Source organism: Marmota marmota, unplaced genomic scaffold, assembly GCF_001458135.2.
Source record: "Marmota marmota marmota unplaced genomic scaffold, marMar, whole genome shotgun sequence".
Classification (NCBI taxonomy): domain Eukaryota; kingdom Metazoa; phylum Chordata; class Mammalia; order Rodentia; family Sciuridae; genus Marmota; species Marmota marmota.
This window is the reverse complement of record NW_026000229.1, coordinates 35,343,653-35,368,957: the sequence shown is the minus strand read 5'-3', so window position 1 is coordinate 35,368,957 and position 25,305 is coordinate 35,343,653. Positions and strand designations below refer to the sequence as shown.

At 42.5% G+C, this 25,305-nt stretch overlaps 1 protein-coding gene across 1 annotated transcript; it reads right to left on the bottom strand.

Annotated features, from left to right (window-relative positions):
- Positions 1 to 1,511: 1,511 nt before the first annotated feature.
- Positions 1,512 to 18,020, bottom strand: Tgm7 (transglutaminase 7). Its single transcript, XM_015480108.2, has 13 exons — positions 18,014 to 18,020; positions 15,252 to 15,434; positions 13,521 to 13,766; positions 12,822 to 12,940; positions 11,176 to 11,304; positions 10,912 to 11,089; positions 8,449 to 8,587; positions 7,552 to 7,655; positions 6,898 to 7,140; positions 4,589 to 4,915; positions 3,840 to 4,000; positions 1,886 to 2,019; positions 1,512 to 1,671 (listed from the first exon to the last, which is right to left on the bottom strand). Exons 1-13 carry the CDS (start codon positions 18,018 to 18,020, stop codon positions 1,512 to 1,514), a joined length of 2,130 nt encoding a protein of 709 aa, XP_015335594.1.
- Between the last annotated feature and the right edge of the window lie 7,285 nt (positions 18,021 to 25,305).

The following is a 25,305-nucleotide window of genomic DNA, read 5'->3' as shown; positions in this document are numbered from 1 at the left end:
GGACTTTTCTAAGTGAAAAAAAAATTACAGAGTATGAATTTTAAAAGCAATTTTGGGGTGAGAAGAGGGAAATCATTTGAAAGGTGGACTGGAAAGACAGGCGACTAGTATCTACATTCCCCTGGGTAGCCTGCCCATTCTTCCCTCTCCAATGACAGTCAGGGGTAGGACAGGAGGACAGTGACTAAACAGAGGAGGACACAAGACAAGCAAGGTGCCACATTTCTGTCCTGAGGGTGAGGAGCCACCTGGAATGCAGCACTGATGAGATAGTGACAGAGCCCACAGAAATGTTGAAGACACTTAAAAGGGACAGGCACACTGATACAGGGTGGAGTAGGGTGTGCAAGCTTCTATACTTCCTGGACCAAGCAGCCCAGTATGGGGAGGGCTGGGGAGGTGCAGGCCTAGGTGGCCACTATGAGAAAAAACAGAAGGGAGGAAGAGGACTGGGGGCAAGCAAGCAAAACAGAGAGGAGGTGGAGGAGGAGGGTGAGGAGCCAGATGAATCTGCAGAACTGCAGAGCAGATGAGGAGTGGACAAGAGCCCACAGGAAGATGTTCCACTTTTCTGTATTTTGGGATTTTCCAAATTATCTGTGAGGGAGATGTAGATTTGTAATGGTGATTTATTTATTTTTCCTCATGAGTCTGGAGATTGAACCAAGAGCCTTGCAAATGGAGTAATGATAGCTTTTAAAAAAACTCAATGAAAGCAGTGGTGGTGGGGGGAAAGGACCAAAATGATATAAAATGTTAGAAAAGATTTCCTCTGAGATGGGGAAGCTACTGATGGTTTTTCTTTCATTTTCTTCCACTTCTCTGTCCTTCCCAAATTATCAAGAATTATATGAATGATTCTGATAACCACAGGGGAAAAGAGTACCAGAGTACAAAAAAGAGAGAAAGGAAATGAGACTGAGGAGGGCTAGGGAAACAAGGAGAGGATGATAGATGAGGAGGAAGCAAGAGGGGAAGGACCAGGTTAGGAAAAGTAGGGCCTGCTGCCCGGGAGCAGCCCGCTATGAAGAGGCCTCCTGGGGGCATTGGGTAATGGGGTTTGTGGGGTGAATGTTTGATGAAAAGCCCTGCCATGCTGGATGCTCTCAGGTCGGCAGCAGAAAATCCTGCTGTGCAGCTTCTGGCAGTTGGCACTGCATTTTCTGTCCTCTCAGCCCATCCAGGACACCCTCACCAGACCTACCTCTGGGGGAATCCTTAATTCCGGAGAGGAAGCTGTAGAGGGAATCATGGCGGACATATCGTGTGGTTGAGGTCCTTAAGAGGGAAAAGGGAGGATCTAGCCACACAGCTGGCAGCCAGGCTAGTAGCAATAAGTGGCTTGTTAGCATAGGAGAAGACAACTAAAGACATCTTTATTGTTTGTTCCCAGGGTGGGAACACCAGGACAGGGGTGGAGCCAAGAGAATGCAATCAGGAGTAGAAAGGAACAAGATGGAGCTACAGGGGGTCGGGGGACTGGTGAGAGCTATGAGAGGGCAAGGTAGGGCTCAGGATGCTGTAGCTGCAGCAACAAAGATGTCCTTGTAGCCCTTGATCTCCTTGACCTCCTTGCTGCTGATGAGGACTTGCAGCTGGCGGGGTCCAGTCTTGATAGGGTAGAAGTCCACTTGAATTCGGATGGTGTGTCCAGCCATCAGAGTCCCAAGGCTGAAAGTCAAGGAGAGCTGGGAACTGTGACTGGTTGGGTGGGTGATCAGGACCCCTCCCGCTCTCCAGCACCACCAAGCTCCACCTTTCCTGAGGAAGGTGGGATAATGGGAGAAAAGAGGCACCATCCAGAGACTGAGGAGAGTCCTATGATTCCCATGAGGCACTGCTTCTCAGAGATCAGCTCAAGAGGTGGATGGATGGCTTTACTTACTCTTTTACTATCTGCCCGTTGATGAGGCCACTTCCCTCCAGCACCATGATGCAGTTATTCAGGGCCACCATTAGGGTATTGGTGAGGGTGATGTGGACTCTCAGGATATTGCCCACTTCAGCCCTCTCAGAGACCTGTGTAGAGAGGAGCACAGGTATCCTGGGCAGCTAGCCTCATCTCTGTACTCTATTTAATGACCTTCCTCCCCCATCCTGCTCGTGACCACCAGGGACTGCTATTCAGAGCTTCAGTGATGCAGTTGGGAGAGAAAACTAAGAGCTGAGGATGTTTGAGATTAACACACTGGCCTCTTTTAGAAGGTCAAGATACCTCAGGAAGCTACCACCAATCAGGAATAGGAACAAAGTTAAAACCTCTTTCCCTCTCCTCCATCTAGTTCAAGATACCTACTAGATTTCAACTGAAGTGCCAGCTGCAAAGAGTTAGTGGTAGCTAACAGCAATTCTGCGTTAAACAGTATCCCAAGGATAAATCCAAAACAATCATAGTGGATTAGTAGTGTCTGACCCAGTTACAAGATAAAGAAGGAGTGTCATGTGCCACCCATGTGCTATCAGTGACATCATTCCACCCTTTTGCTCCATCAGGGAAGAAACAATGAAGCCCATGGACCTGACACAGCAGGCCCAGATCCCAGACCAAGTTCTATCCCCTGTGCTGGGTACCTCCATATACATCATCAGAACGCACTCTTGAGTTTTTCTAGGTGTGTTCAGAGCTTCACTCTTGAGGTTGGTGTCATGGGTTGACAAGCCTTGGCCTGTGAGTGGGAGGCAGGGATTCTGTCCTACTCATTTCTAGAACCCCTGTGCCTATGATTGTGCCAGCTACATGATGGATATCAGTAAAGGAGTCATGAGCTCTGATCACCCCAGTCACAGTAGGGGCATGTTCAGGCTTGGCCAGAGAATCAAGGAGAAGGAATAACACACCCTGACTTATCTGGAATTCAAATAAAGAACCAAGTCCCTAATGAGGATGTCCAAGTAAAATAGGTTAAAATAACTTTAGAATCCAGCAGTCACACAAATCATTCCTAGGTCACCTACTGATGGGGACCAATTCACAGCCCACCTGCCATTCTGCTATGTTGCTTCAGGGCCCTGTTGCAACCAAAGCTGTCCTCCAGGTAGCAAGCAGGGGCCCCATCTCAGCACTAGGCTTGTGTCTGCACGTGGGCCTACTACTTGCCCCACCACCGAGGCTGCCCAGTATTACTTGGCCAACTACCTGACTGTGGGCCCAGGTGAAAACCATGGAGTGGGCCAGCAGATTTATGATCAGATCTAGAGCCTCCCAAATATCTTTCTGGGTGGGGTGGGTCCTGATGTTGACAAAGCCACCAGGTATAGAGCCAGGTTTGGACGAGACAGTGGAAAAGTCTTTGGGAGTGGGAGGGATAGTGGGGTAAGGAGCCTCCAGGGAAGGAAAATACTCATAACAGGAAATGAGGAAAACCCCTGCCTTCCTCCACTTCCCCTTCATTCCTTCCGAATGCAAGAGCCGTATCAGGATCTTGCCCAGGTTGCTCCCAAACCTGAAATCTGAGGCTCACTTCTCATTTTTCTTATCACCCTTATTAGCGTCACCTTTTGAATTTCACCTTATGGTCTCAGATCTGCCTGCTCAACTGCATCTCCTAGTCACTGCCTGTCTTGTTTCTTTGCCTTTGGAAAGCAATTTCCTTATTTAAAATGACTTCATGTTCATCTCATTTCTCCAGACAGCACCTTCTTGTGCAGCCTACGCAAACCGTCCCCTCTCTGAGATGTTTCCAGGTCTTGCCCTGTACTCTATACAGAGCATAAGAGACAACACCATACCGTGTTGGTGTCTGAGGCTGGCACAGTGTTTTGTTTGCTACTGAACCCTCAGCCCCTGTGTTTGTGAGTCAGAGACCCACTGGGCCCCCATCGCTGTCCAGAGATCTCACCTCAATAGATAAGAGGGGAGGCTCCAGAGAGAGATCTTTTATGACCAGCATGGACCGCCTTGTCTCTTCAACTTCAGCAATGCCAGACACACGGATCAACTTTTCATCAGTCAGCTTATTTCTGTAGTTGTTGTAGGGCAGGAGGAGCGGCCATTGTATCTCTTGAGTACAGATAAAAGAAGAAGAAGAAGAAAAAGAAAAAAAACACGGAGCTGGAGCTGGAGCTGGAGCTGGAGCTCAGAAGCAGAGCTCTTGCCCAGCATGTGTGAGCCCCGGGTTTGATCCTCAGCACCACATAAAAATAAATAAAATAGAGGAATTCTGTCCATCTACAACTATAAAAAATATATGTTTAAAAAAAGAAAAGAAACACACACACACACACACACAACAACATTCTGAGACTAGGGAATGGGTAAGAGATTTGAAACAGGGTGGGAGAGAGTGGGGAGGAAGAGAAAGAGAACGAGAGAGAACATGCTTACCCTGAGACTGTCCCCAGAGCTCACTGCTATGTATCTCCTGGTGGGATGGCATCAGAAGTATAACAGCTGGCATTCGACTTCCTACCAATGACGGCAGCCTCACTGTGCAGCGTGTGTGTGTGTGTGTGTGTGTGTTGGTGGGGTGGGGGCAGGGATTCTCTGTGATCTGACTGGAACAGCCCAATCTTGTTCATGGACCCAAAGCTCCCCTCCCTATAGGTGCCTTCTCAGGCCTGCCTCATACTCACCCTTCCCAACACTCACCCTTCCCAATGTCCAGGCTCAAGTGCACCATCTGCCTCCAAAGGGGCTTCCGAGTGCCACCCCCATGCAGCAGGGGCTGTGCACAGAAGCGCACCACCAGTCTGATGGGACCCCTGGGGTGGGCTCTCTCTGGTACCCTCCAGACATGCAGCATAAGCGGCACATCTTGGCCCCACACTGGCATCCTGGCCAGGTGAAGCTGCAGCTGCACTGGTTGATCCTCAAAGACCCTGGACCCCAGGAGATCCAGGAGGAGTGATGAAGCTCCCTTTGGTCCCAGCATTTTATGGGAAGCCTTCATGAATACAGACCGCTCCTCAGGGGATCCTGGCAGAAAGAGACACAGCAAAGACATCCATGAGGAGGGGTGGAAAGAACCAATGACCTTCCTGGGGAAACTAGCAACTCAACTCCCAGCTCTCCTCCTGAGGCTCAATTCTGTCATCTGTACCTGCTTTCTTCATACAGATGAATATATATATTGGGTTAAGTGAGTTGTTGAATGTAAGTACTCAGCACTACTCTTTGTCATCAATATTGCCACCAACAACACCATCATCATCATCAAGGCCAGAGGCTTCTCCCCCGACCAGGATCTTTCCGAAGACATACATTAAGCCTTTTAAATACAGCTTCATACAATTCACAATAGCTAAACTATGGGGCCAACCTAGGTGCCCTTCAACAGATTAATGGATTTTAAAAATGTGTTTTATACACACACACACACACACACAAAAAATGGAGTATTACTCAGCCATAAAGAATGACCTTGTGACATTTGCAGCTAAATGAGTGGATCTGGAGACTATCATGCAAAGTGAAATAATCCCATCTCAAAAAAACCAAAGGTCAAATGTTTTCTCTGATATGTGGATGCTAACCCACAATACGGGGGAAGGATAGAAGTTCAGTGGATTAGACAAAGGGCAAAGAAGAGAGGGAGGGGGAATAGGAAAAGGAAAGACAGGAGAATGGATCTGACATAACTTTTGTATGTACATACATACACCACAGTGAATCTCACCATTGTGCACATCCACAAGAAATTAATTTAAAATAAAAATAGCTATGGGCAAATGGCAGAAAGATCGACAGAAGGAGGGCAATCTGGGATGGGGAAAGCAAGGAAAAGGAGAGATACTGGGGTCCTGATTAGAATAAGATATGTTCCTTGCTTGTATAATTACATCAAAATGGACTCAACTGTCATGTATAACTAAAAAGAACCAATAAATTTTAAAAATAAGTAAAAAGGAACATTAAAAAATAAATAAATAAATAGTCCAACATAGTGGCACATGTCTGTAATCCCAGCAGTGCAGGAGGCTGAGGCAGGAGGATGGTGAGTCCAAAACCAGCCTCAGAAAAGTGCGGCGCTAAGCAACTCAGTGAGACGCTGTCTCTAAATAAAATACAAAAATGGGCTGGGGTGTGGCTCAGTGGTTGAGTGTCCCTGAGATCAATCCCTGGTACCAAATAAATAAATAAAGTAAGCTTCAACCCTTGCCCTTGGTGGCTACTCAACATTAAGGCTGGACCCAAAATATTCCCATACTGTGGACTCCTCTAGAGCAGTTACTGTGTGCCAAAGGTCCGTTCCCTGTGCATTCTGTGAATTCTTCATTTAACCCTCTGAGGTACTGTTATCCCATTTTACAGATGAGTAAGTGGAGGCACAGGGATGGTAATACTGTTCAGCTTTCGTGGCTAGAGCATGGCAGAGCCTTCTTTAGTTCTCAGGTGACCTGACTCCACCCCAGCTCTCTTTATGGGGATGTCCACTCCCTCCCACAGGCCCTGAAGCCCTTTCCTTCTGAGTGTCCATCTTCCCCACTACTGCTACCGCTACTGCCAGGGACACAGAAAGATGATGGTATAACACTGAGAAGAGTTACCAAATAAAATATAGGATATCTAATTTAAATTGAATTTGTTGATGAACAACAAATAATTTTTAATATTTGCATGCAATGTTTGAAACATACTAAAAATCACACCCAGTTAAATTTGCATTTCAGATAGTGAATACTTTTTAATATGTCATATATACCATTGGGTATCTACTTATACTGAATTTCTTTTGTTTATCTGAATTTATCTGGAATACAAATTTAACTGGGCACCCCGTATTTTTATTTGCTAAATCTGACACCCATACCTGAGGGTCACATGCCCAGGGTCCAGGATAGTCCCCTAGGAGGAGGAAGTGAATACATGGTGATGGTTTAAACCTGAAGCCATCTAAGTTGGGGAGCAGTAGAAAGGTGTTTTCACCCGTCCCCTCCTCTCATCCCCTGCCCAAGCACCTTCTGGATACTTGTAGGAGCCAGTGATGTCTTGGTGCTGGTCTGACCCTACCATCTTGGTGCTAATCTCCTTCCCGATGGAACTGGTGTTGTGGGCCAGGATTTCCTGGGCCTCGCCGTCCCTGAGGAGCCAAATAACTTCATCGGCATTCACCTCGGCATACACAAAAGGGGTGTCATACGCCAGGTGGACCTCCCCTTCCTTAATGGCCCTCACAGAGGCAGGGCCACAGCAGAACAGCCCTGTGGAGGCAACAGAAATTGTGGGATATGACTCTGACACCTGGACCAATGCAATTAGTCATGGCCATGGGAAGTGGGGAAAAGGGTGGGCAGTTGACACTGATGACCTGTCCCCTTGGGGGGTCCCCCAGGTACCAAGCACTTTTGAGCCCATTAATTCATGTGATCCACCTTCTGAAGAGGCCTTTGCCATTACCATCTTCCCCATGTCACCCGTGAGGAAAGAACAGAGCAGCCCAGTGACTATCTGGGTGATCCCTCTGTCAGTCATAAGGTTAGACCCAATCCAAAGCTGTCTCAGCTATGACTCTGGGGAGGGGGTAAAGTGAGAACACATGGCTCCTCTCTGGCCTCCTGTTCTCATGGTCAGTCACCCTTGTTGTCCTCCTGGGATCCTGCCACCTCACGCACCGCTGCTGGTTTGCTGGGGAGTGGGGTCCAGAACCTGCCACCCATTGTATCCTGGTGGGAGATCTTTTCGGATCATCCAGCACTCATTCCAGACATGAAAGTTCCTGTAGAAGGGAGAAAACAGACTGGACTTAATTTCCTAAGGATCTACCAGGTACCCAATACTAGGCAGAGTGCTTCCTATCATTGTTTCTTTTCTTTTTTTTTTCTTTTGATTAGGAAGTAATTTCAACCTTAAAGTTGCAAAAAAAAAGTACAAAGAACACCTATATACCCAATTCATCTATTATCAACATTTTCTTTATTTACTTTCTTTCAATATTGATACAGATATGTACATTCATACTTCAGTATGTATTTACTAAATATAGCGATCTTCTCTTACATAACCCTGTGCAGTTAACCAAACTTAGCACCTCTTCAGAAGGTGGATCACATGAATTAATGGGCTCAAAAGTGCTTGGTACCTGGGGGACCCCCGAAGGGGACAGGTCATAATACTTTTATCAAATTTATTGTCTATATTCCAATTTTGTCAGTGGACCTAATAACGTCCTTTATAGCATCCTTTCCCAGCCAGTATAAAATTTAGTTTAGGATCACATTGCATTTAGTGGTCAAGCACCTTTAGTCTCCTTTGATCTTAGAACAGTTCCTCAGCCTTTTCTTCTTTTATTACATTGACATTCTGAGAACAGTATTTGTTTATTTTACCAGAATGGCTCCCATTTTGGGCTTGTCTGATCTTTCCTCATGATTAGATTCAGGTTATTCATTCACAGACATAATTCTCCATAATATGTCACTGCTTCTTGGGTCAGAGACAATTCACATTGAAGTATTTATTCCTCCCTGTCTGGGGCACAGCAAAGATCTGTTCCAGACAGTTCCCCTCACCATATTTTGTCTTGTTTCTCAGATGGCAGCATCTCTGCATTTTGGTCATAGTAGGTATCAATCGTCAAGTTCCCATCCATGTTGTGTGCAGAGTGGAAATTAGAAACCACACGAGTTGGAACACCTAAGCATCTCATTACTAATGAGAAGAAAAAGAAGAAAGAATTGCTAAGCGCAAGTCAAGCAGAATTACTGTTTTGCATAATTTTGCATAACTTCTAACTTTCAAGCTGGTGAGAAAAAAGAGTCAATATTCTTGTAGGTCCACACCTGAAATAATTCCTTTATTCCCAGAGCACCATACCCAGGCCCAGAACCCTGCTATGTACCTGCCCCATCAATGGTGTCCATCACACAAGAGAAAGAAATAATTTGATGGTCACTTAAAACAGTAATTAATGGATCAATTTATCATTTAGGGCGTTTTCTACACAGCAACTGTCCAAGTTAAAAACAGAAAACCTAAAACATCTAATTAGAAAGAAATTTAAATCTATGGCCAGTTTCCAAAGAGAAGCTGAGTGACCTTAATTAAGTGGCTTAACTTCTCTGGGTTAGTTTTCTTGCATGTAACAAAATGGAGTTGGACTAGATGATTTTCAGTTATAAACTTCTGGGTCTAACTGGGCACAGTGCCTATAATTCCAGCAACTCTGAAGTCAGGAAGCTCAGAAGTTCAAGGCCAACCTTAGTGAGAACCTGTTTCAAAATAAAAAGGACTATATATGTAGCTCAATGGCATAGCACCCCTGGATTCAATCGCCAGTACAAAGAAATTTTAAAAATTAAATTAAATTCTGGATCTGTGGGGCGAGGGTTGTGGCTCAGGGTAGAGCATTTGCCTAGCATGCTTGAGGTGCTGGGTTTGATCCCTGGCACCACATAAAAATTTAAAAAACAAATAAAATAAAGGTATAAAAAAATTGGGATCTGTAATTTTACTTGAAGACAAGAGTTGGGGGAGAGAAGTAGGACATTAGAGAATGGATGGAAGGATATGGTAGACTTTTAGAGATACAATAGAAGATGCCATCAGAGACAAGGAAAAACCATCCGGAGGCAGTGACCATCTTTGATAAGGCAGCAGCGCCCTCTTGTGGCTTCTTAGGATAGTACTACAAAGGCTTTTTAAAGCTGAATTAAGATGCCACAAATCTAGAACACACACACACACACACTCAACCTGCCCAGAGTCAGATGAAATCAAGCCAACAGCCAGGCGTGACTTTGTAACCTTGTTTAACACTTTGGTCCCATCCCGCCTGTCTCCTTCTCAGGAGGAGCAGCCGGTGCCAACTGACACTGCTGGGAAGTGCACAATGCTTTGAAGTGTAAGAGGACTGCTGAAAGAGATCAATCCTTTTGTTTTGATTCGCTGAAGAGCCGTCAAGAAGTCTATAGTCACCTATCCAATCCTAGCACAGTTCCTGTGAACAAGGCCTGGGCTGTAAATGGCCAGAGGCAGTTGGCAAGAGCAGCTGTTCCCACTCAGTGGCCTCAGAACTGGCCTGTGAGGGGACTGGGCTTGGAAATGGAGCCAGGTTGTGGACCTAGTCCTTCTCCTTCTGACCCCAGAGTCTGAAGACCTGAGCCTATCTCCATAATACCTGCCTGGCCACTGTGGCAGACTTCCCAGGCCAAGGCAAAACTAAGAATACTAAGTTCTGGCAGAGTCTCAGCCCCATTTCACAAATAGGCAAGGGAGGCCACTTGATTGGACACTCAGATTTAAACCTCTTCTCTCTTTGGAGCACCTGAATGTAACTGCCGGCCTATGCTGACCCTCTCAGAAAAGCCTAGAGCTTTGGCCCTTGTCTCTGTACTTTCTGTCCTGTGCTCCTGCCTTCTCCAACATAGAGTCAACCTGTTAGTTGAGCAAATGTATCCTGGGCACCACGGTATGACAAGGCAGCCATGTGGAAGGTCTGCTGGCCTTACATGGGGGAGACAGGCAGACCTCTGTCTCTCTCTCGAATTCACAAATAATCTGGCCAATGACTTTACCCTGAATTATAAATAACTGATAATGCATAAAAGTCTCAATGCTCCTTAAATATAACTAGCAAGGTAATACATCTCTAGTTGCCATTCCTCATGAGACAGAAGCCTCCATGAGGTAGCTATCCCAGACCATCTGCTTGCACCCCAGCTCTCTGACCTTGTTCCTTGACTCCAGGCTCACTTTGAGCTAAGAAGCCAAATGGATGGCAGAAAGAAGCCATTTTACCTCTGCTTTGAGACTACAAGCTGCTTTATCCAGGTGGCTATGTTAATAATCTCACTATGCCATCAAGGAGACCATGGAGTGACTGCAACAAGCTGACCCTCCAAGACTGCATAGCACATTGGTTAAGAGCATGCATGCCCACAACTCCATGGCTGTGGGGCCATGAGCAAGCTACTGAAACTTTATGAGCCCAGTCTCAAAGGGACATGGTGAAGATTGAGTGATTCTTCACTCACCAGTGCACATAACAGAGGCAAAGACCCAGCACTGTCCATACTTCACAGGCTGCCCACCCCTGGCTGACCACTGCCGCAGGATGGCCACACTGCCGTTCCACTCCAGGGGGCTGACGCCCTTGGAGTAATCCTCTCCCCAGTTCCCTTGCAGCACGCCGCTGTCATCATTGCTGTTGATCTGCAAAGCACAGACAAGTGGGTTTCCATAGGGCCAGGGGAAACTCAGACTATTCTCAGACAGGGGCAGGAAGCCTCTATCCTTACCATGGCGCTCACCACCCTGCACACATACACCACATCATTCCGCTGGGAATAGTCTTTGGATGGGTTCTTTAAGAAGTACAGGCTCTTGTTCAGGATCTCAAAACAGATATCTATGATGTCTTCTTCAAACTTCCAAGCCATTTCAAGAGAGAAAAGAGAGAAGAGCAAAAATGTCTAGAATTCTGAAACTTTGAGTCCCTGGCAGACTTTTAGGGAGGGTGTTATGTGGTGGGGATGTAGGGGCTAAAGATAAGACAAGGTCCTGCCTTCCATGAGCTTATAAACCAAATTGGGAATGTATTAAATTTGGAATTGTGAAAAAGTAAACTAGGTGGCTCTGATAGAAAATGCAGAGAATGCATTTTGACTGAAGAGAGCAGAGAAGGATTTGAACTAGTGGGCTTGGATGGATGGGGTAGACAGAAAGTGAGGAGAGTGAGGAACATCTACCTGAGGTCTTTGAGCATGGTAGGTCCCAAGGACTTAGGTAGTCCCTTATCTGGTGGACTTGTGAGACCAAAAAAGGATCAGATGGATCCGTAGGGATAGGGCCAACAGGGGGTGGGGGGAAAGATTGTGACAGGTTTTGAAACCAGGTAGAGGAGCTCAGAGCTGACTCTGTGAACACTGGAAAGTCCAGTGTAAACTTCTGACATAGGTTTGCAATGTGTGTTTGTGGCATGTGTCTAATACACTGGTATCATCTCAGTTTCAAATTTTCCACAAGTTGCCATACTTGGAGAATGGATTTCCTTCAGCAAGGCTCCCAGAGCTTACCCAACTCTTCCCCGTGTGGTCTGTGCACAGGACTGAGGTAAGAAAGAAAGAAACTATATGCACCACGTTTGGTGATAGGAATGGAAGTTGTTCAAGCCCAAGAGCCCTCTGTACAGGACTGAATATTTGATGTTATTGAAGAATTACTATTCCTCTTTTTGATTATTGTGGATTTTTCAAAAGGAATCATTTTTTGGAGACATATTCTGAAGTATACTGGATTGAATGATAAGGTTTTGCAATTTGCTTAAAAAAAAATTCATGGTGAAAAAAGGATTAAAGGAGTAAAGACCAGAGATGGGCGTGTCTTTCTGGGCAAGGGCAGGTATTAAGCATTTCAGCCTTAGCAGGTCATGGCCTCTGTTTCAATAACTCAGTTCTGCCATTGAGCACAAAAGCATCCCCAATCTCCAAATAAACAAGCATGGCTGTGTTCCAATAAAATGTTATTGATAGACACCAACATTTGAACTTTGTATAATTTTCAATGGTTCTTGTGAAATTCTTTTCAACAACTTTCAAATGTGAAAAACATTCTTTATTTGTGGGCCATACAAAACAGGCTGTAGGCCACAACTGACCCATGAGCTATCATTTGTCAAACCATAAATTGGTCACTAGTGGAAACTGAGAGATAGGTACATGGACATTTATTATACTCACCTGTCTACTCTGAATATGTTTTAGCTTTCCATAAGAACATAAAAGGTGAAAAAGGAAGGGTATCTCCCTCCCCCTTCTTCCTTGTCCCTCTCACTGGAAGGGAAATTGACCCAGCAGCTCATACTGTACCCTTTGTTGCTGTCCTTCATGAACTAACAGAGTTGTAGTGACCAGCCTTAGGAACCCACCCCAGGGGATCCTATTACCTGCCCGTAGTTCCAGGGCCAGGAGGTGACGAAACTTTCACGACCCTTGTAAACAAAGCCATAATCCTTCATGATATACTCCTGCAGCAGTATTTCACTTGGCAGGTACACGTCGTCCTCTGAGCAGTAAAGAGTCGCAGAGAGAACAAAACCCCAAACCAAAAAACAGAGCAATACAATTAAAAACCAGTAATGACAGTAGCTTTCTGAAAATCGGAGGAGTAGTCAGTGAATTGATGGCAACAGATATTAACACTGGATCCCCTTAAAAGTTTAGCATGTGCTTCTCCAGAGGCCAGAAATGTAATTTATACTTTAAAAAATATAGATTGTAAAATTTATAAGCTTATTAAGGTTTTCAAAACTATTGATGGACAGAAAAAAAGACAATGAAAATCATTCATTCCCACTATTCAGAGACACCCATCATTACATTGTAATATATTCCGTCCACTTTCTTTCTATGACATGTATTTAATACGATTACAAGCATATCATTTTCCAATTTCGGAACTAATTTTGTTTGAGGTCATCCTATGAATATTTTCATGGTGCCATTAAAATTTCTTGATAAAGGTGATGTTTAGTTCGAGCACATGATACTATGTTACATTGATATAGACTACAATTTATCTTCTAAGCTTTCTCAAGAGTTCTCCATGGATCAGGTTAGCATTATAACCTTTGAGCAAGTCCTACCTGCACTCCATGGGTTAAAAAGCAGGATGAAATTCCCCAGTGGGTAAGTCACACTTTGACCTTGGTCCCGAGAGATCTCTATTTTCAGAGTGTAGTGGCCAATGACTGCATTGGCTGGTGTAAAAAGCGAGACTTGGAGAGAGTTGGAGTCAATGGTGAAGTCAGAAGCACTCCAGACTTTCTCTTGCCGGGCCTGTGTAAGTAAGAACGAGGCTCGTGTTCCCAGCAGCTCTGTGGGCTCAGGTCCTATGTAGGAGAAAATGACCCCAAAGGGAGGTTCAAAAATCTATGTGGTATACACATGCATATCAGATAGAGCACTAATCTCCAGGATATATAAAGAACTCAAAAAACTTAACACCAAAATCATCATCATCATCATCATCATCATCATCCAATCGAATGGGATAACGAACTGAACAAACACTTCTCAGAAGATATACAATCAACAAATATATGAAAAAGTGTTCAACATTTCTAGCAATTAAAGAAATGCAGATCAAAACTACTCTAAGATTTCATCTCACTGCAGTCAGAATGGCAATCATCAGGAATACAGACAACAATAAATGTTGGCAAGGATGTGGGGGAAAGGTATATTCATACATTGCTGGTGGGACTGCAAATTGGTGCAACCATTATAGAAAGCAGTACGGAGATTCCTCAGAAAACTTGGAATGGAACCATCATTTGGCCCAGTTATCCCACTTCTTTGTTTATACACAAAGGACTTAGAATCAGCATACTACGTGATGCAGCCACAGCAATGTTTTTAGCAGGTCAACTCACAATAGCTAAACTATGGAACCAACCTAGATGCCCTTCAACAGATGAATGGATAAAGGAAATCTGGTAGATATACACAATGGAATATTACTCAGCCTTAAAGAGGAATGAAATTATGGGATTTGCAAATAAATGGATGGAACTGGAGAATATCATGCTAAGCAGAAAACCAAAGTCCAAATGCTTTCTTTGATATGTGGATGCTGATCCATAATGGGGGGCAGGGGCAGGGGAAGAATGGAGGAACTTTGGATTGGGCAGAGGGGAGTGAGGGGAGGGAAGAGGGCATGGGGGTAGGGAAGATGGTAGAATGAGAAAGTCATCATGAATGGTGTGATTTTACATTGTATACAATCAGAGATATGAAATGGTGTGCTCCATTTGTGTACAATGAATTGAAGTCATTCTGCTGTCATGTATAACTAATTAGAACAAATTAAAAAATAAAATAAGAAAACAGGAATATTACCTATCAGGAATATTACCTATTTTTTAAATCTTTGTGGTATAGGATTCCTGTGGCCTGGAAGAATCCTCACCTTTCCCATTACTTGCTAAGTCCTTTAGTTTAATGCTTTTACTGCCATTGAGAGTCTTTGGGTAAACCACTTTAGATCTCTGTGCCTTTGTTTCACTTTTTTTCCTCCTTATCTGTAAAATGGAGATTATAATAGCACCTACCTGAAAGTTTCTCATGGGGAATAGATGGGATCATGGGTGAGTGCCTATGTACTTAAAATTGGGGTGTTATGACCACAACTTCAGAGTTTGCTGAGCTGGCCAAATCTTTCCTTAACAGCAGGGTACTGAGCATGAGGGTCCTGGGGTATCCCAGGAGAAGAGGGGTGAGAGCTCCTCAGAAAGAAGAGGCAGGGATCCTGCAGACCAACTCTGCTGATGTCCACATTTTGAGGGAATGCACAGAGCCTAGGAGGGCGAGCTCACCGGTCTCAGCCACAAAGGTGATGGAGTCTGTGTGGGGCTGGAAGGGTCTGTTGAAGTTCAGCTGGAGGTTGAAAAGTTGACCTCTGCGCACAATGAGCCGCTTCAGGCCCATCTCCTGTGTGTGGTGCCCTTTGTTGTTCCTGGGGCTCTGCAGGTCAACAGACCTGAGCTCCAAGGCCGCCACTAGGGGAGAAGAAGGGATGGGTAAATGCCCAGCTGTGACTCTCTGGGTATAGGTGTCCCCAAAGTTTCTCAGTCATTTCTGTAGAACCTGACTCTGACAGGTAATATTCCTGTTCATTATTAGCCCTTCTGCCTCCCTGCTTCCTAATTTCATGACTCAGCCTCAGAGGGCAATTCAGTAGGCCCTGGCCAGTGATGAGGAGGATTTCCATTCTGATAACCTCCACACCTGGACCCGGAGCCACAGTGCTGGAGGATTAGGCTACCCAGAAGGCAAAATGATTCCAGATAACTGAAATTTACTTTATAATCCTGCTGACATAAGAATAAACATATTAACATTTTGTAGAAATGAAGTTGAGCTGACTGGAGGCTGGGGCCTCAACTCCAAGGCATGTTCCTATTTTAGGACATGAGGCAGGCTTAGGGTTATTTGTAACTTATTGCTTGCTTCTCAGTCATGTTCCAGGTCTCTGAGGAGGGCACTGACTGCTTTCTAAGAAGTACGTGTAGTGTATGATAGTGAAAGTCTCGTAGCATGCTGGCTCTGGAGTGACACAGCCCCAGGTTACCACCTTGGAAAGTTTCCTGTGAGACCTTGAACAAGCCACTTATGTTGCCAGACATCAGTGTCCTTATCTGAAAAATGGGAAGGCAATCATATTTCAACTTCATGGAAATGAGAAGGTCATTAATACCCACGTATTAAGAAGCCTCAGATTGCACACTTAGCTATTTTTGCAGATGTATACTGTGTTTACTGTCAATGAAAACCTGTTAAGTCTTTCCCTTAGTAGAACACCAAATTGTCCTAGTGAGGGCTGGGATTGTAGCTTAGTGGTAGAGCACTTGCCTCGTAAGAATGAAGCACTGGGTTCAATCCTCAGCACCACATAAAAATAAGTGAACAAAATAAAGGTATTGTGTCCATCTACAACTAAAAAATAAAATATTAAAAAAATTATCCCGGTGAACCGCAACAGGAAATCTCCCCCACCCAGGGCATTTGGAAATGTCTGGAGACATTTCAGTTGTCATGACTGGAGAGAGGCTGCTATTAGGATCTAGTGGGAAAAGGCCAGGGATGTGGCTAAATAGCATCCTAGAGGAAAAACTCTCATTTGCTCCCAGTTAGTTTTTGTACCCTTTGCATTCTGAACTTCCACAAAGGTTAGTTCTGTTTTTCCATCTCTCCTGTCTGAAGTTTTTGAATCCTGATTTTTTTCACCCAAATATTTTACTTGGCCATCTGTGGATTGGCAAAACTGTCTTTCTCCAATTAATTGGTAATAAGATGGTTCTGAGCACCAGGGCTTAAGTTGGGAGGCCAATGGAGTATCCTCAGAACTGTCCTCCAGGTTGACACTGAGCTATTAGGAGTACTCTGGGTACAATTGTTCAACTAGCTGTGACTATATTTAATTCTCTATGTAAAAATAGTTGAATTAGATATTTAAAAATTTTAGTTGAAGTCTAAAATCAAACACAGCTTTCACATTTCTGTCTTTCCCATAAGTTTATCAAATGTTTAGCTGAAAACAGAATGTTCACTGAGGTTTCTTGATCATCCTGCTGGGAACAATCTTCCCTTGGGGCAGATTCATCAAAGGTGAATTACTGAACCAAATGATACAAAGTTTTTAAGCCTCTTGATGTAATTTGGCCACTTAAATGGATATGCCATTGAAACCAGAAAATTCAGGAAAAGATCTAAGACAGGTGGCTTTCAGTTTCTCAACAGCAATTTTTAAACTTCAGATCCAACCCATTAGTAGTTTGTGGAATAAACTTGGAAAAAAAGGTGATCACTATTAAGAAAAATAGGTTAGAAAATATCACAATGCATCACACATAGGAAGAACAAGGATACTTTTTAAATTTTATTTTTATTGGTACATATCATGATACACTAAAGTTGGATTCATATTCATACTTGCACATTACATAATTTGATAACCTCATAATCTCATTCCCCATACCTTCCCTTTCCATCCCTTCCTCCCTCCCCTATTTGTTCTACTCTACTGATCTCCCTTTTGTTATTATTATTTTAATTAGTGCATTATAATTGTGTGTGTGTATATATGTATATATGTGTGTGTATGTATGAATGTGGGATTCATTGTGTATATACATGGGTACAGCATGATTTGGTATTTCATCCTCCAGTATTTCCTCATGCCCTCCTGTCTTCCCTCTCTTCTCCATTCCCTTCCTCTACATATTTCCCTTCTATTTTTGTGAGATCTCCCTATTTTAATTCCTTTTTTTTTCTCTTCTCTCTGTCTCTCTCTTTTCCACATAAGAGAAAACACTGGACCTTTGACTTTCAGAGTCGTGCTTATTTCTCTTAGCATGGTAGAACAAGGACAACTTTTTGTGTAACTGACCATGATATAAACCAAATGTAGGTCATAGTCAAAACTCTGAAAGCAACAGGCCTAGATTCTGCTGGAAACTGTTTGCATCTCATTGGTTCCTGAGGGGCCTGATATTTTCCTACCAAGACCACTGAGCCTTCCCAGGAAGCCTCTCATTCATTCTATATATACCTCCCAGGGGCAGTGATGAGCACTTACCTTCCATGCACAGGACAGAATAGGGCCAGGGAAGCCTTTCCTGTTCATAGCTTGAGCATGGTTCCTAAGTGTAACCAGCTCCAGGTTGGCTTTATGTAGCTTCTCTCAGTTTGGGAAGGAAAGGGGAGGAGAAGAAAGATATCTTCCTCTCCTTGTCCAAGTTTGCAGTGTACTGAGAAAATGCATTCTCCACAAGACACTTAGGGTTTTTTTTTTAATTCCACTTAATATAATTATGTATTTAGCTCACTGAAGGGCTTTTCATGTCAAGGAGATGATGACTTAAGAGAATAAAAGCAAGGGCTTCCAAGGGAGACAGAAAAGAAAGCCAAGAGGATCAGGAAGAGGTTCAACAATGCAGGAAATCCAGCAGGCTCAATTAGTGAAAACACGTCAGCACCCACAATGCCTGATTTGGCCACAGTCCCTTGGGAGTTAATGACATGAGTAAGAGGAGAGGTGAGCCCCAGAGACAAGACTCCTGGCGCTAATGAATGACTAACGAAAAGTCAAGGGTATAAAAGGATCAAATTGCATAATCATATCCTGATATATTATCAGATTTTTTTTTTTTTAAAAAAAGGAGACATTAAATCAACGATTTGCCTGCAGGGAGTTCTGAGAAGTGAAACTCCTGTCTTCTGAGAAATCAAAACCTGAGACAGCCCTGCTCTCATGGAAGCCTCCATCCCACAACTCAGGTCTGGCTCAGAGGATAGGAGCTTTCTTTGGCCACTGAATATAATGCTCCACCTCTCACTCTACAATCACTTGCTATCACAACACTTTATTTTCTGTGGAATACTTAATAATAGCATCTTAGAATTAGTTTCACATAAGCAGAGACTTCAGTCATCTTCTTGAACGTAGATTCCTCTAAACTTAGAATGAAGCATGGAATCTAATTTCAGAAAGGTATCACTAATGTCCATGGAATTCTTTTTTTAATATTTATTTTTTAGTTATAGGGGGATACAATATCTTAATTTTATTTTTAAGTAATGCTGAGGATCGAACCCAGTGCCTCACGCATGGCAGGCGAGTGCTCTACCTCTGAGCCACAATCCCAGCTCCATGGAATTCTTAACTACATGGCAGTCCCTCTTTGAAGAATCTTATGTGTCTAAGATAATTTATGCTCTCACAACCACTCTGTAATGGAGTATTTATATTGTTTTTGATGTGCAAGAAGGTGCTGGGTAGAGCTGGTTTTCAAATCCTGGTAGGCTGGCTCCAGAGTCTTCCCCCCTTTTAACTTCATAATTTCCTGCCTTTCCTGGTAGATGATCAGGGATGTTTGCTGAAGGGGCAGATGCATGTGTGCATGATATTTGAGGAGTAATCCATCAGAAGGGCAAAAACAATGGAATGCTATCCATAATATATAAAAGTGGCTGTAAATATTAAGAAGACAGCCTATCATCGCAGAAATGCAAACTAACACAATAATGAGATCTACATTGATCTATTTAAAAATATTTAAAAGAATAATGATAACCTATTTTATTGAGGGTATATGGAAATAAGCTGTCTCATATACTAACTATGGGAGTGAAAGTAAATTCATACAGAGAAAATCAGTTAATTACCATAAAAAAATCAGTCAACTACCATCAACATTTAGAATGGATATTGCCTTCAATCCAATAATTGTTCTTGAAAAAATGTTTAGTATAAAATATCTACACATGGGCTGGGGATATAGCTCAGTTGGTAGAGTGCTTGCCTTGCAAGCACAAGGCCCTGGGTCCAAACCCCAGCACCACCAAAAAAACAACACAACAAAAAAAACTACACATTTAATTTCAATAGGGACATCTGTTGCAGCATTGTTTATAAGAGCAAATATTAGAAATAATCTGAAGGTCCATCAATAAGGGATAGTAACAAACTAAACAAATAAACAAATGTATTAAATAAATTGTGCTTATATACCCGAAATGAAAAACTCTTAGTTGTTACAAGTTCTTAATAGACTAACATGCACTGACATGGAAAGATTTCATGGAAAGATGTATGATGCTTTTTTAAAAAGCAAATCTACAGATAATACATTTTAAATAATCTAATCTGTGTAAAACAATTTTATATCATCTAGTATTATTTGGAAGCTGTTGATCAAATTGTTCACAAGAATTTTAAGCCTAGATGTTTTCCTATGGGGAAGGAGCAGGACTTGGAAAAAAAGGTGATCACTATTAAGAAAAATAGGTTAGAAAATATCACAATGCATCACACATAGGAAGAACAAGGATACTTTTTAAATTTTATTTTTATTGGTACATATCATGATACACTAAAGTTGGATTCATATTCATACTTGCACATTACATAATTTGATAACCTCATAATCTCATTCCCCATACCTTCCCTTTCCATCCCTTCCTCCCTCCCCTATTTGTTCTACTCTACTGATCTCCCTTTTGTTATTATTATTTTAATTAGTGCATTATAATTGTGTGTGTGTATATATGTATATATGTGTGTGTATGTATGAATGTGGGATTCATTGTGTATATACATGGGTACAGCATGATTTGGTATTTCATCCTCCAGTATTTCCTCATGCCCTCCTGTCTTCCCTCTCTTCTCCATTCCCTTCCTCTACATATTTCCCTTCTATTTTTGTGAGATCTCCCTATTTTAATTCCTTTTTTTTTCTCTTCTCTCTGTCTCTCTCTTTTCCACATAAGAGAAAACACTGGACCTTTGACTTTCAGAGTCGTGCTTATTTCTCTTAGCATGGTAGAACAAGGACAACTTTTTGTGTAACTGACCATGATATAAACCAAATGTAGGTCATAGTCAAAACTCTGAAAGCAACAGGCCTAGATTCTGCTGGAAACTGTTTGCATCTCATTGGTTCCTGAGGGGCCTGATATTTTCCTACCAAGACCACTGAGCCTTCCCAGGAAGCCTCTCATTCATTCTATATATACCTCCCAGGGGCAGTGATGAGCACTTACCTTCCATGCACAGGACAGAATAGGGCCAGGGAAGCCTTTCCTGTTCATAGCTTGAGCATGGTTCCTAAGTGTAACCAGCTCCAGGTTGGCTTTATGTAGCTTCTCTNCCCCTTCTTCTTCCTCCTCTTCTTCTCCTTCTTCTTCCTCTTCCTCTTCCTCTCCTTCTCCTTCTTTCTCCTCTTCCTTCTCCTCCTTCTTCATTTGTATTGAGGATTTAACCAAGGAGTGCTTTATCACCACAGCCCTTTTTATTTTTTATTTTGAGACAGGGTCTCTCTAAGTTGCTGAGGCTAGCTTTGAACTTGGGATCCTCCTGCCTTAGCCTCTGGAGTCACTGGGACTACAGGTGTGTGCCACTGTGCCCAGCGGGTTATTAGGTCTTTTGCCTCGGATGTGACAAAGGATTATTATTCATAATATATAAAACTGGATGGAAATATTAAGGCAATCTTGCTATTATCATAGAAATGCAAATTAAAACGATGATTATATTTGATTCACTCAAAAATATTTAAAAGAAAAATAATAACCTATGTTGTTGAAGGCGTATGGAAATGGGCTGTCTCATACACTTACGGTGGGAGTGTAAATTCAGATAGACCTCTTGGAGAAAAATTGGTTGATATTTATTAAATATTTAAAGTGGTTATTGCCTTTGATCCAACAGTTGGTCTTTCAGAAATCTTTCATACAAAAAAATTTGTACACATACACAAAGTGATATCAATAGGGACATTCATTGTAGCATTATTTATAAGGAGTAAAATTAGAAACAATCTAGAGGCCGATTGAAAGAGATAGTAACAAACTTAAACAAGTTAACCAATGTATTAAATAAATTGTGCTTATATGCCCAGAATGAAAAACTGTAAGTCTTTGCAAATTTTTGAAAAACCAACGTGCACTGACATGGAAAGATTTCCATGATACACTTCTAAGTTTTTTTTTTTTTTAAGTTGTCAAATAATATGTACTATATCTCATTTGTATACATTTTATTAAAATTTTTATATGATTTACATACAATTTTATATAATATATTATTTGAAAGCAGTTGATTAAACTTTTAACATAGTTCTTGTTTCTTGGGGTACCAGGGATTAAACTCAAGGACACTCAATCACTGAGCCACATCCCCAGCCCTATTTTATATTTTATTTAGAGACAGTGTCTCACTGAGTTGCTTAGTGCCTTGCTTTTTGCTGAGACTGGCTTTGAGCTTGTGATCCTTCTGCCTCAGCCTCCTGAACTTCTGGGATTATAGGCATGCACCACCACACTCAGTTTAACATAGGTATTAAGTATAGGTGCCTTCCCATAGGGGAGAAGAAGGTTTGGGAGTGTGTATGTATGCAAAGGGGTATTTGATTTTTAAGTTCTAATTTACAGACTTTTTACTTTTTGCAAGTATGTGTAAGATATTTTTATTTTATTTTATTTATTTGGTGCTGGGGATTGAATCCAGGGCCTTGACATGCTAAACATACATTCTACCATTGAGCTACACCTCCAGCCCCAGTATAAATTTTCATGTATTGCTTGTTTGACAAAGGTATTCTGTTTTAGGGGCTGGGGGTGTAGTTCAGTTGTAGAGCATGAATTTAGCAGGTACAAAGCCCTGGGCTCAATTCCCAGCACTCCCCCACTAAAAAAGTACACTATTTTAAAAGATAATGTAACATTTTAGGTTTACCTAGTTGAAGATAACCCAGAGGGAAGATAGTCTAGAATGTAGCACAAAAATACCCTGAAATGGGGCACAGAGACAAGCCACTTGAACCTTTTATCTTAAACTCTGAATTATATTTTAAAACCAGCACATTTTAATTTCTAATAGTGTCTATGATATTTGACTTAGTACAGGATAAAGAAATGCATAACTCAAGTGAGATGACCTCTCCTGGCAGACACTGAGTTGGGTCCTAAACAGCAGAGGCTCTAAGAGGATCCTAAAGGGGCCAGGGACCTGAGCTCAGGAGCAGGAACAGCAAGTCTCAATGGGGAGCTGAGAACCAGAGGAGAAACCAGAGCAAAGAAGTGTCAAGGACCTGAAAAGAGTCCTCCCACAGCTCCAGGCCTAGCCACAGAAATCGCCTCTCAGGTACTCAAAGACACCTGATGGCAGGGACCAAGACTTGCCAAGACCCCTTAGATTTCCCAAGGCTATCCCAGATTCAACATTTTAAAGAAAAATTTGTTCACGGCTTCAGATGGACAATGAATAGCTGTGTGATCTGTGCCCCAAGGTCCAGATGAAGATGAGAAAATAGGAAGGAGCCAGATTTCACAACTAACCATCGTCTCTTGTTTACCCCTTACGCTCTCCAAACTTCTCCCCTCTCAGCACCTCAGAAATATTAAACAGATTGCCAGTACTCACCCTGCTCCATCTCCTTCCTTCTCCCGTCCGCCAAAGCCCTTCAACTAGTCAGCATTAGGATTCTAGACCTAATTGCCTCCCTGAGCATTTACAGTCATCCTACTAGAACCTTTCTTTCCATCCCTGAGTCGGGTGGGGCTGCCACTTCCTCCTCCTCCCACCCCTTCTGTGAAATTTCCCCGTTGTTCCAGGTGCGTTTTACTTTAGGGAAGGAGCTTCAGCCTTAAGCCTTTAAAACATTTGCTGAAGGATCTTTTCCCTGTGGTCTCCTGTTGAAGCTTATGTGGAAGGCAAAGCTTGGCTTGAATCTGTCCCTTTGGACCTGTCCCTTCAAGCCTGGAATTGGCTCAGTCTGGCTTCCCCCAACAGTGTCAGTGGATGAGTGAAAAAACAGCTGCCCCGAGGAAGGCCAGAGACAAATAGTCATGAAAAAGGGTTTGTACAGCCCGTTAGGACCCAGAAGGCTTTTCCTCTTGAAGAAAAGTAAGGCAAGTGGAAATGGTGAATTATGCTGTAAATTAAAAAGGAAGCTGGTGAAGTTTCTATGACGTTAACTGGAGGAAAAAGTAGGATACAAAACATTGCAGCTTACTCACCTGGTAAGCAATGTTTATAGACTAATTTTTAAAAGATGGAAGAAAATATAAGAAACTATGGCCGGGCACAGTGGCTCATGCCTATAATCCCAGTGGCTCAGGAGGCTGAGGCAGGAAGGAGGATTGAGAGTTCAAAGCCAGTCCTAGCAATGGCAAGGCGCTAAGCAACTCAGTGAGACTCTGTCTCTAAATAAAATACAAAATAGGGCTGGGGATGTGGCTCAGTGGCCCAGTGCCCCTGAGTTCAATCCTGAGTACCACCCCCACAGGGGAAAAAAAAGAAGAAGAAGAAAGAAAGAAACTTTCGTTGTCTAAGAGCAAAGGGATTGTGAATGATTATGATTTTCTTCTTTATATTTTACTAAATAATAATAAAAAAAGTTTCTGAGCTTGGAATGTAGCTCAGTACCTGAGGCCCTGAGTTCAATCCCCAGAACTAAAAAAAAAAAAAAATTCCAGTTGGAGTGTAAAAGAAATCAGGTAGAGGGCTGGGGATGTGGCTCAAGCGGTGGCGCGCTCGCCTGGCATGCGTGCGGCCTGGGTTTGATCCTCAGCACCACATACAAACAAAGATGTTGTGTCTGCCGAAAACTAAAAAATAAATATTAAAAAAAATTCTCTCTGTCTCTCTAAAAAAAAAAAAAAATCAGGTAGAAAAAAATTTTTTAAAGAGAAAGTGAAAAAAGGAGTCGGAAGACCATGGCAGGAGTTTAAAGAGTGTATCCATTCAATACTCCTGGGGAGGGATTCAGACTGATCAAAGAGTAAATGCTGCAAAGAAAACACAAAACTATTTACTTACATGTTTACTAATCATTGTGGAAGGCATGGTAGGATGCATAATACCCTGGGATAATCGTGTGATTCATTGCAAAATTCCTACACCTATTACAACCCAAACTTTCTGTCAGGTATCCTGCCTCTTTGAATGTATGGTGTGTATTTGAGAAATGTTTCCCAGTCAGACATGTTAAACTCATTCATTAACAAAGATTTACTGAGTACTCTGTGTTTTAGTTTGTCAAAGTTGCTATACTTTGGCTCAGAAAAATAACTGATTACTAATGCCAAAAATAATTTATAGTAAAAATATATGCTCTTTTGAGGAAGACCAAATTTTCAAAAGTAATTTTTGTCATACTATTTCTAATTCACATAAATGATATTTTGAATATAGATTTTTTTATTGGCGAACGGAGGTATAGATTTTGGTAAATTTCCTTCCTATTATTTTGTAATGCACAGGTGGGTTGGTTATTTATTTATTTTTTCCTATCAGAGCTGCAAACATACTGTACCTTGAAGATATGACTTCTTTTCTTTCCTTTCCCTCCCTCCCTCCCTCCCTCC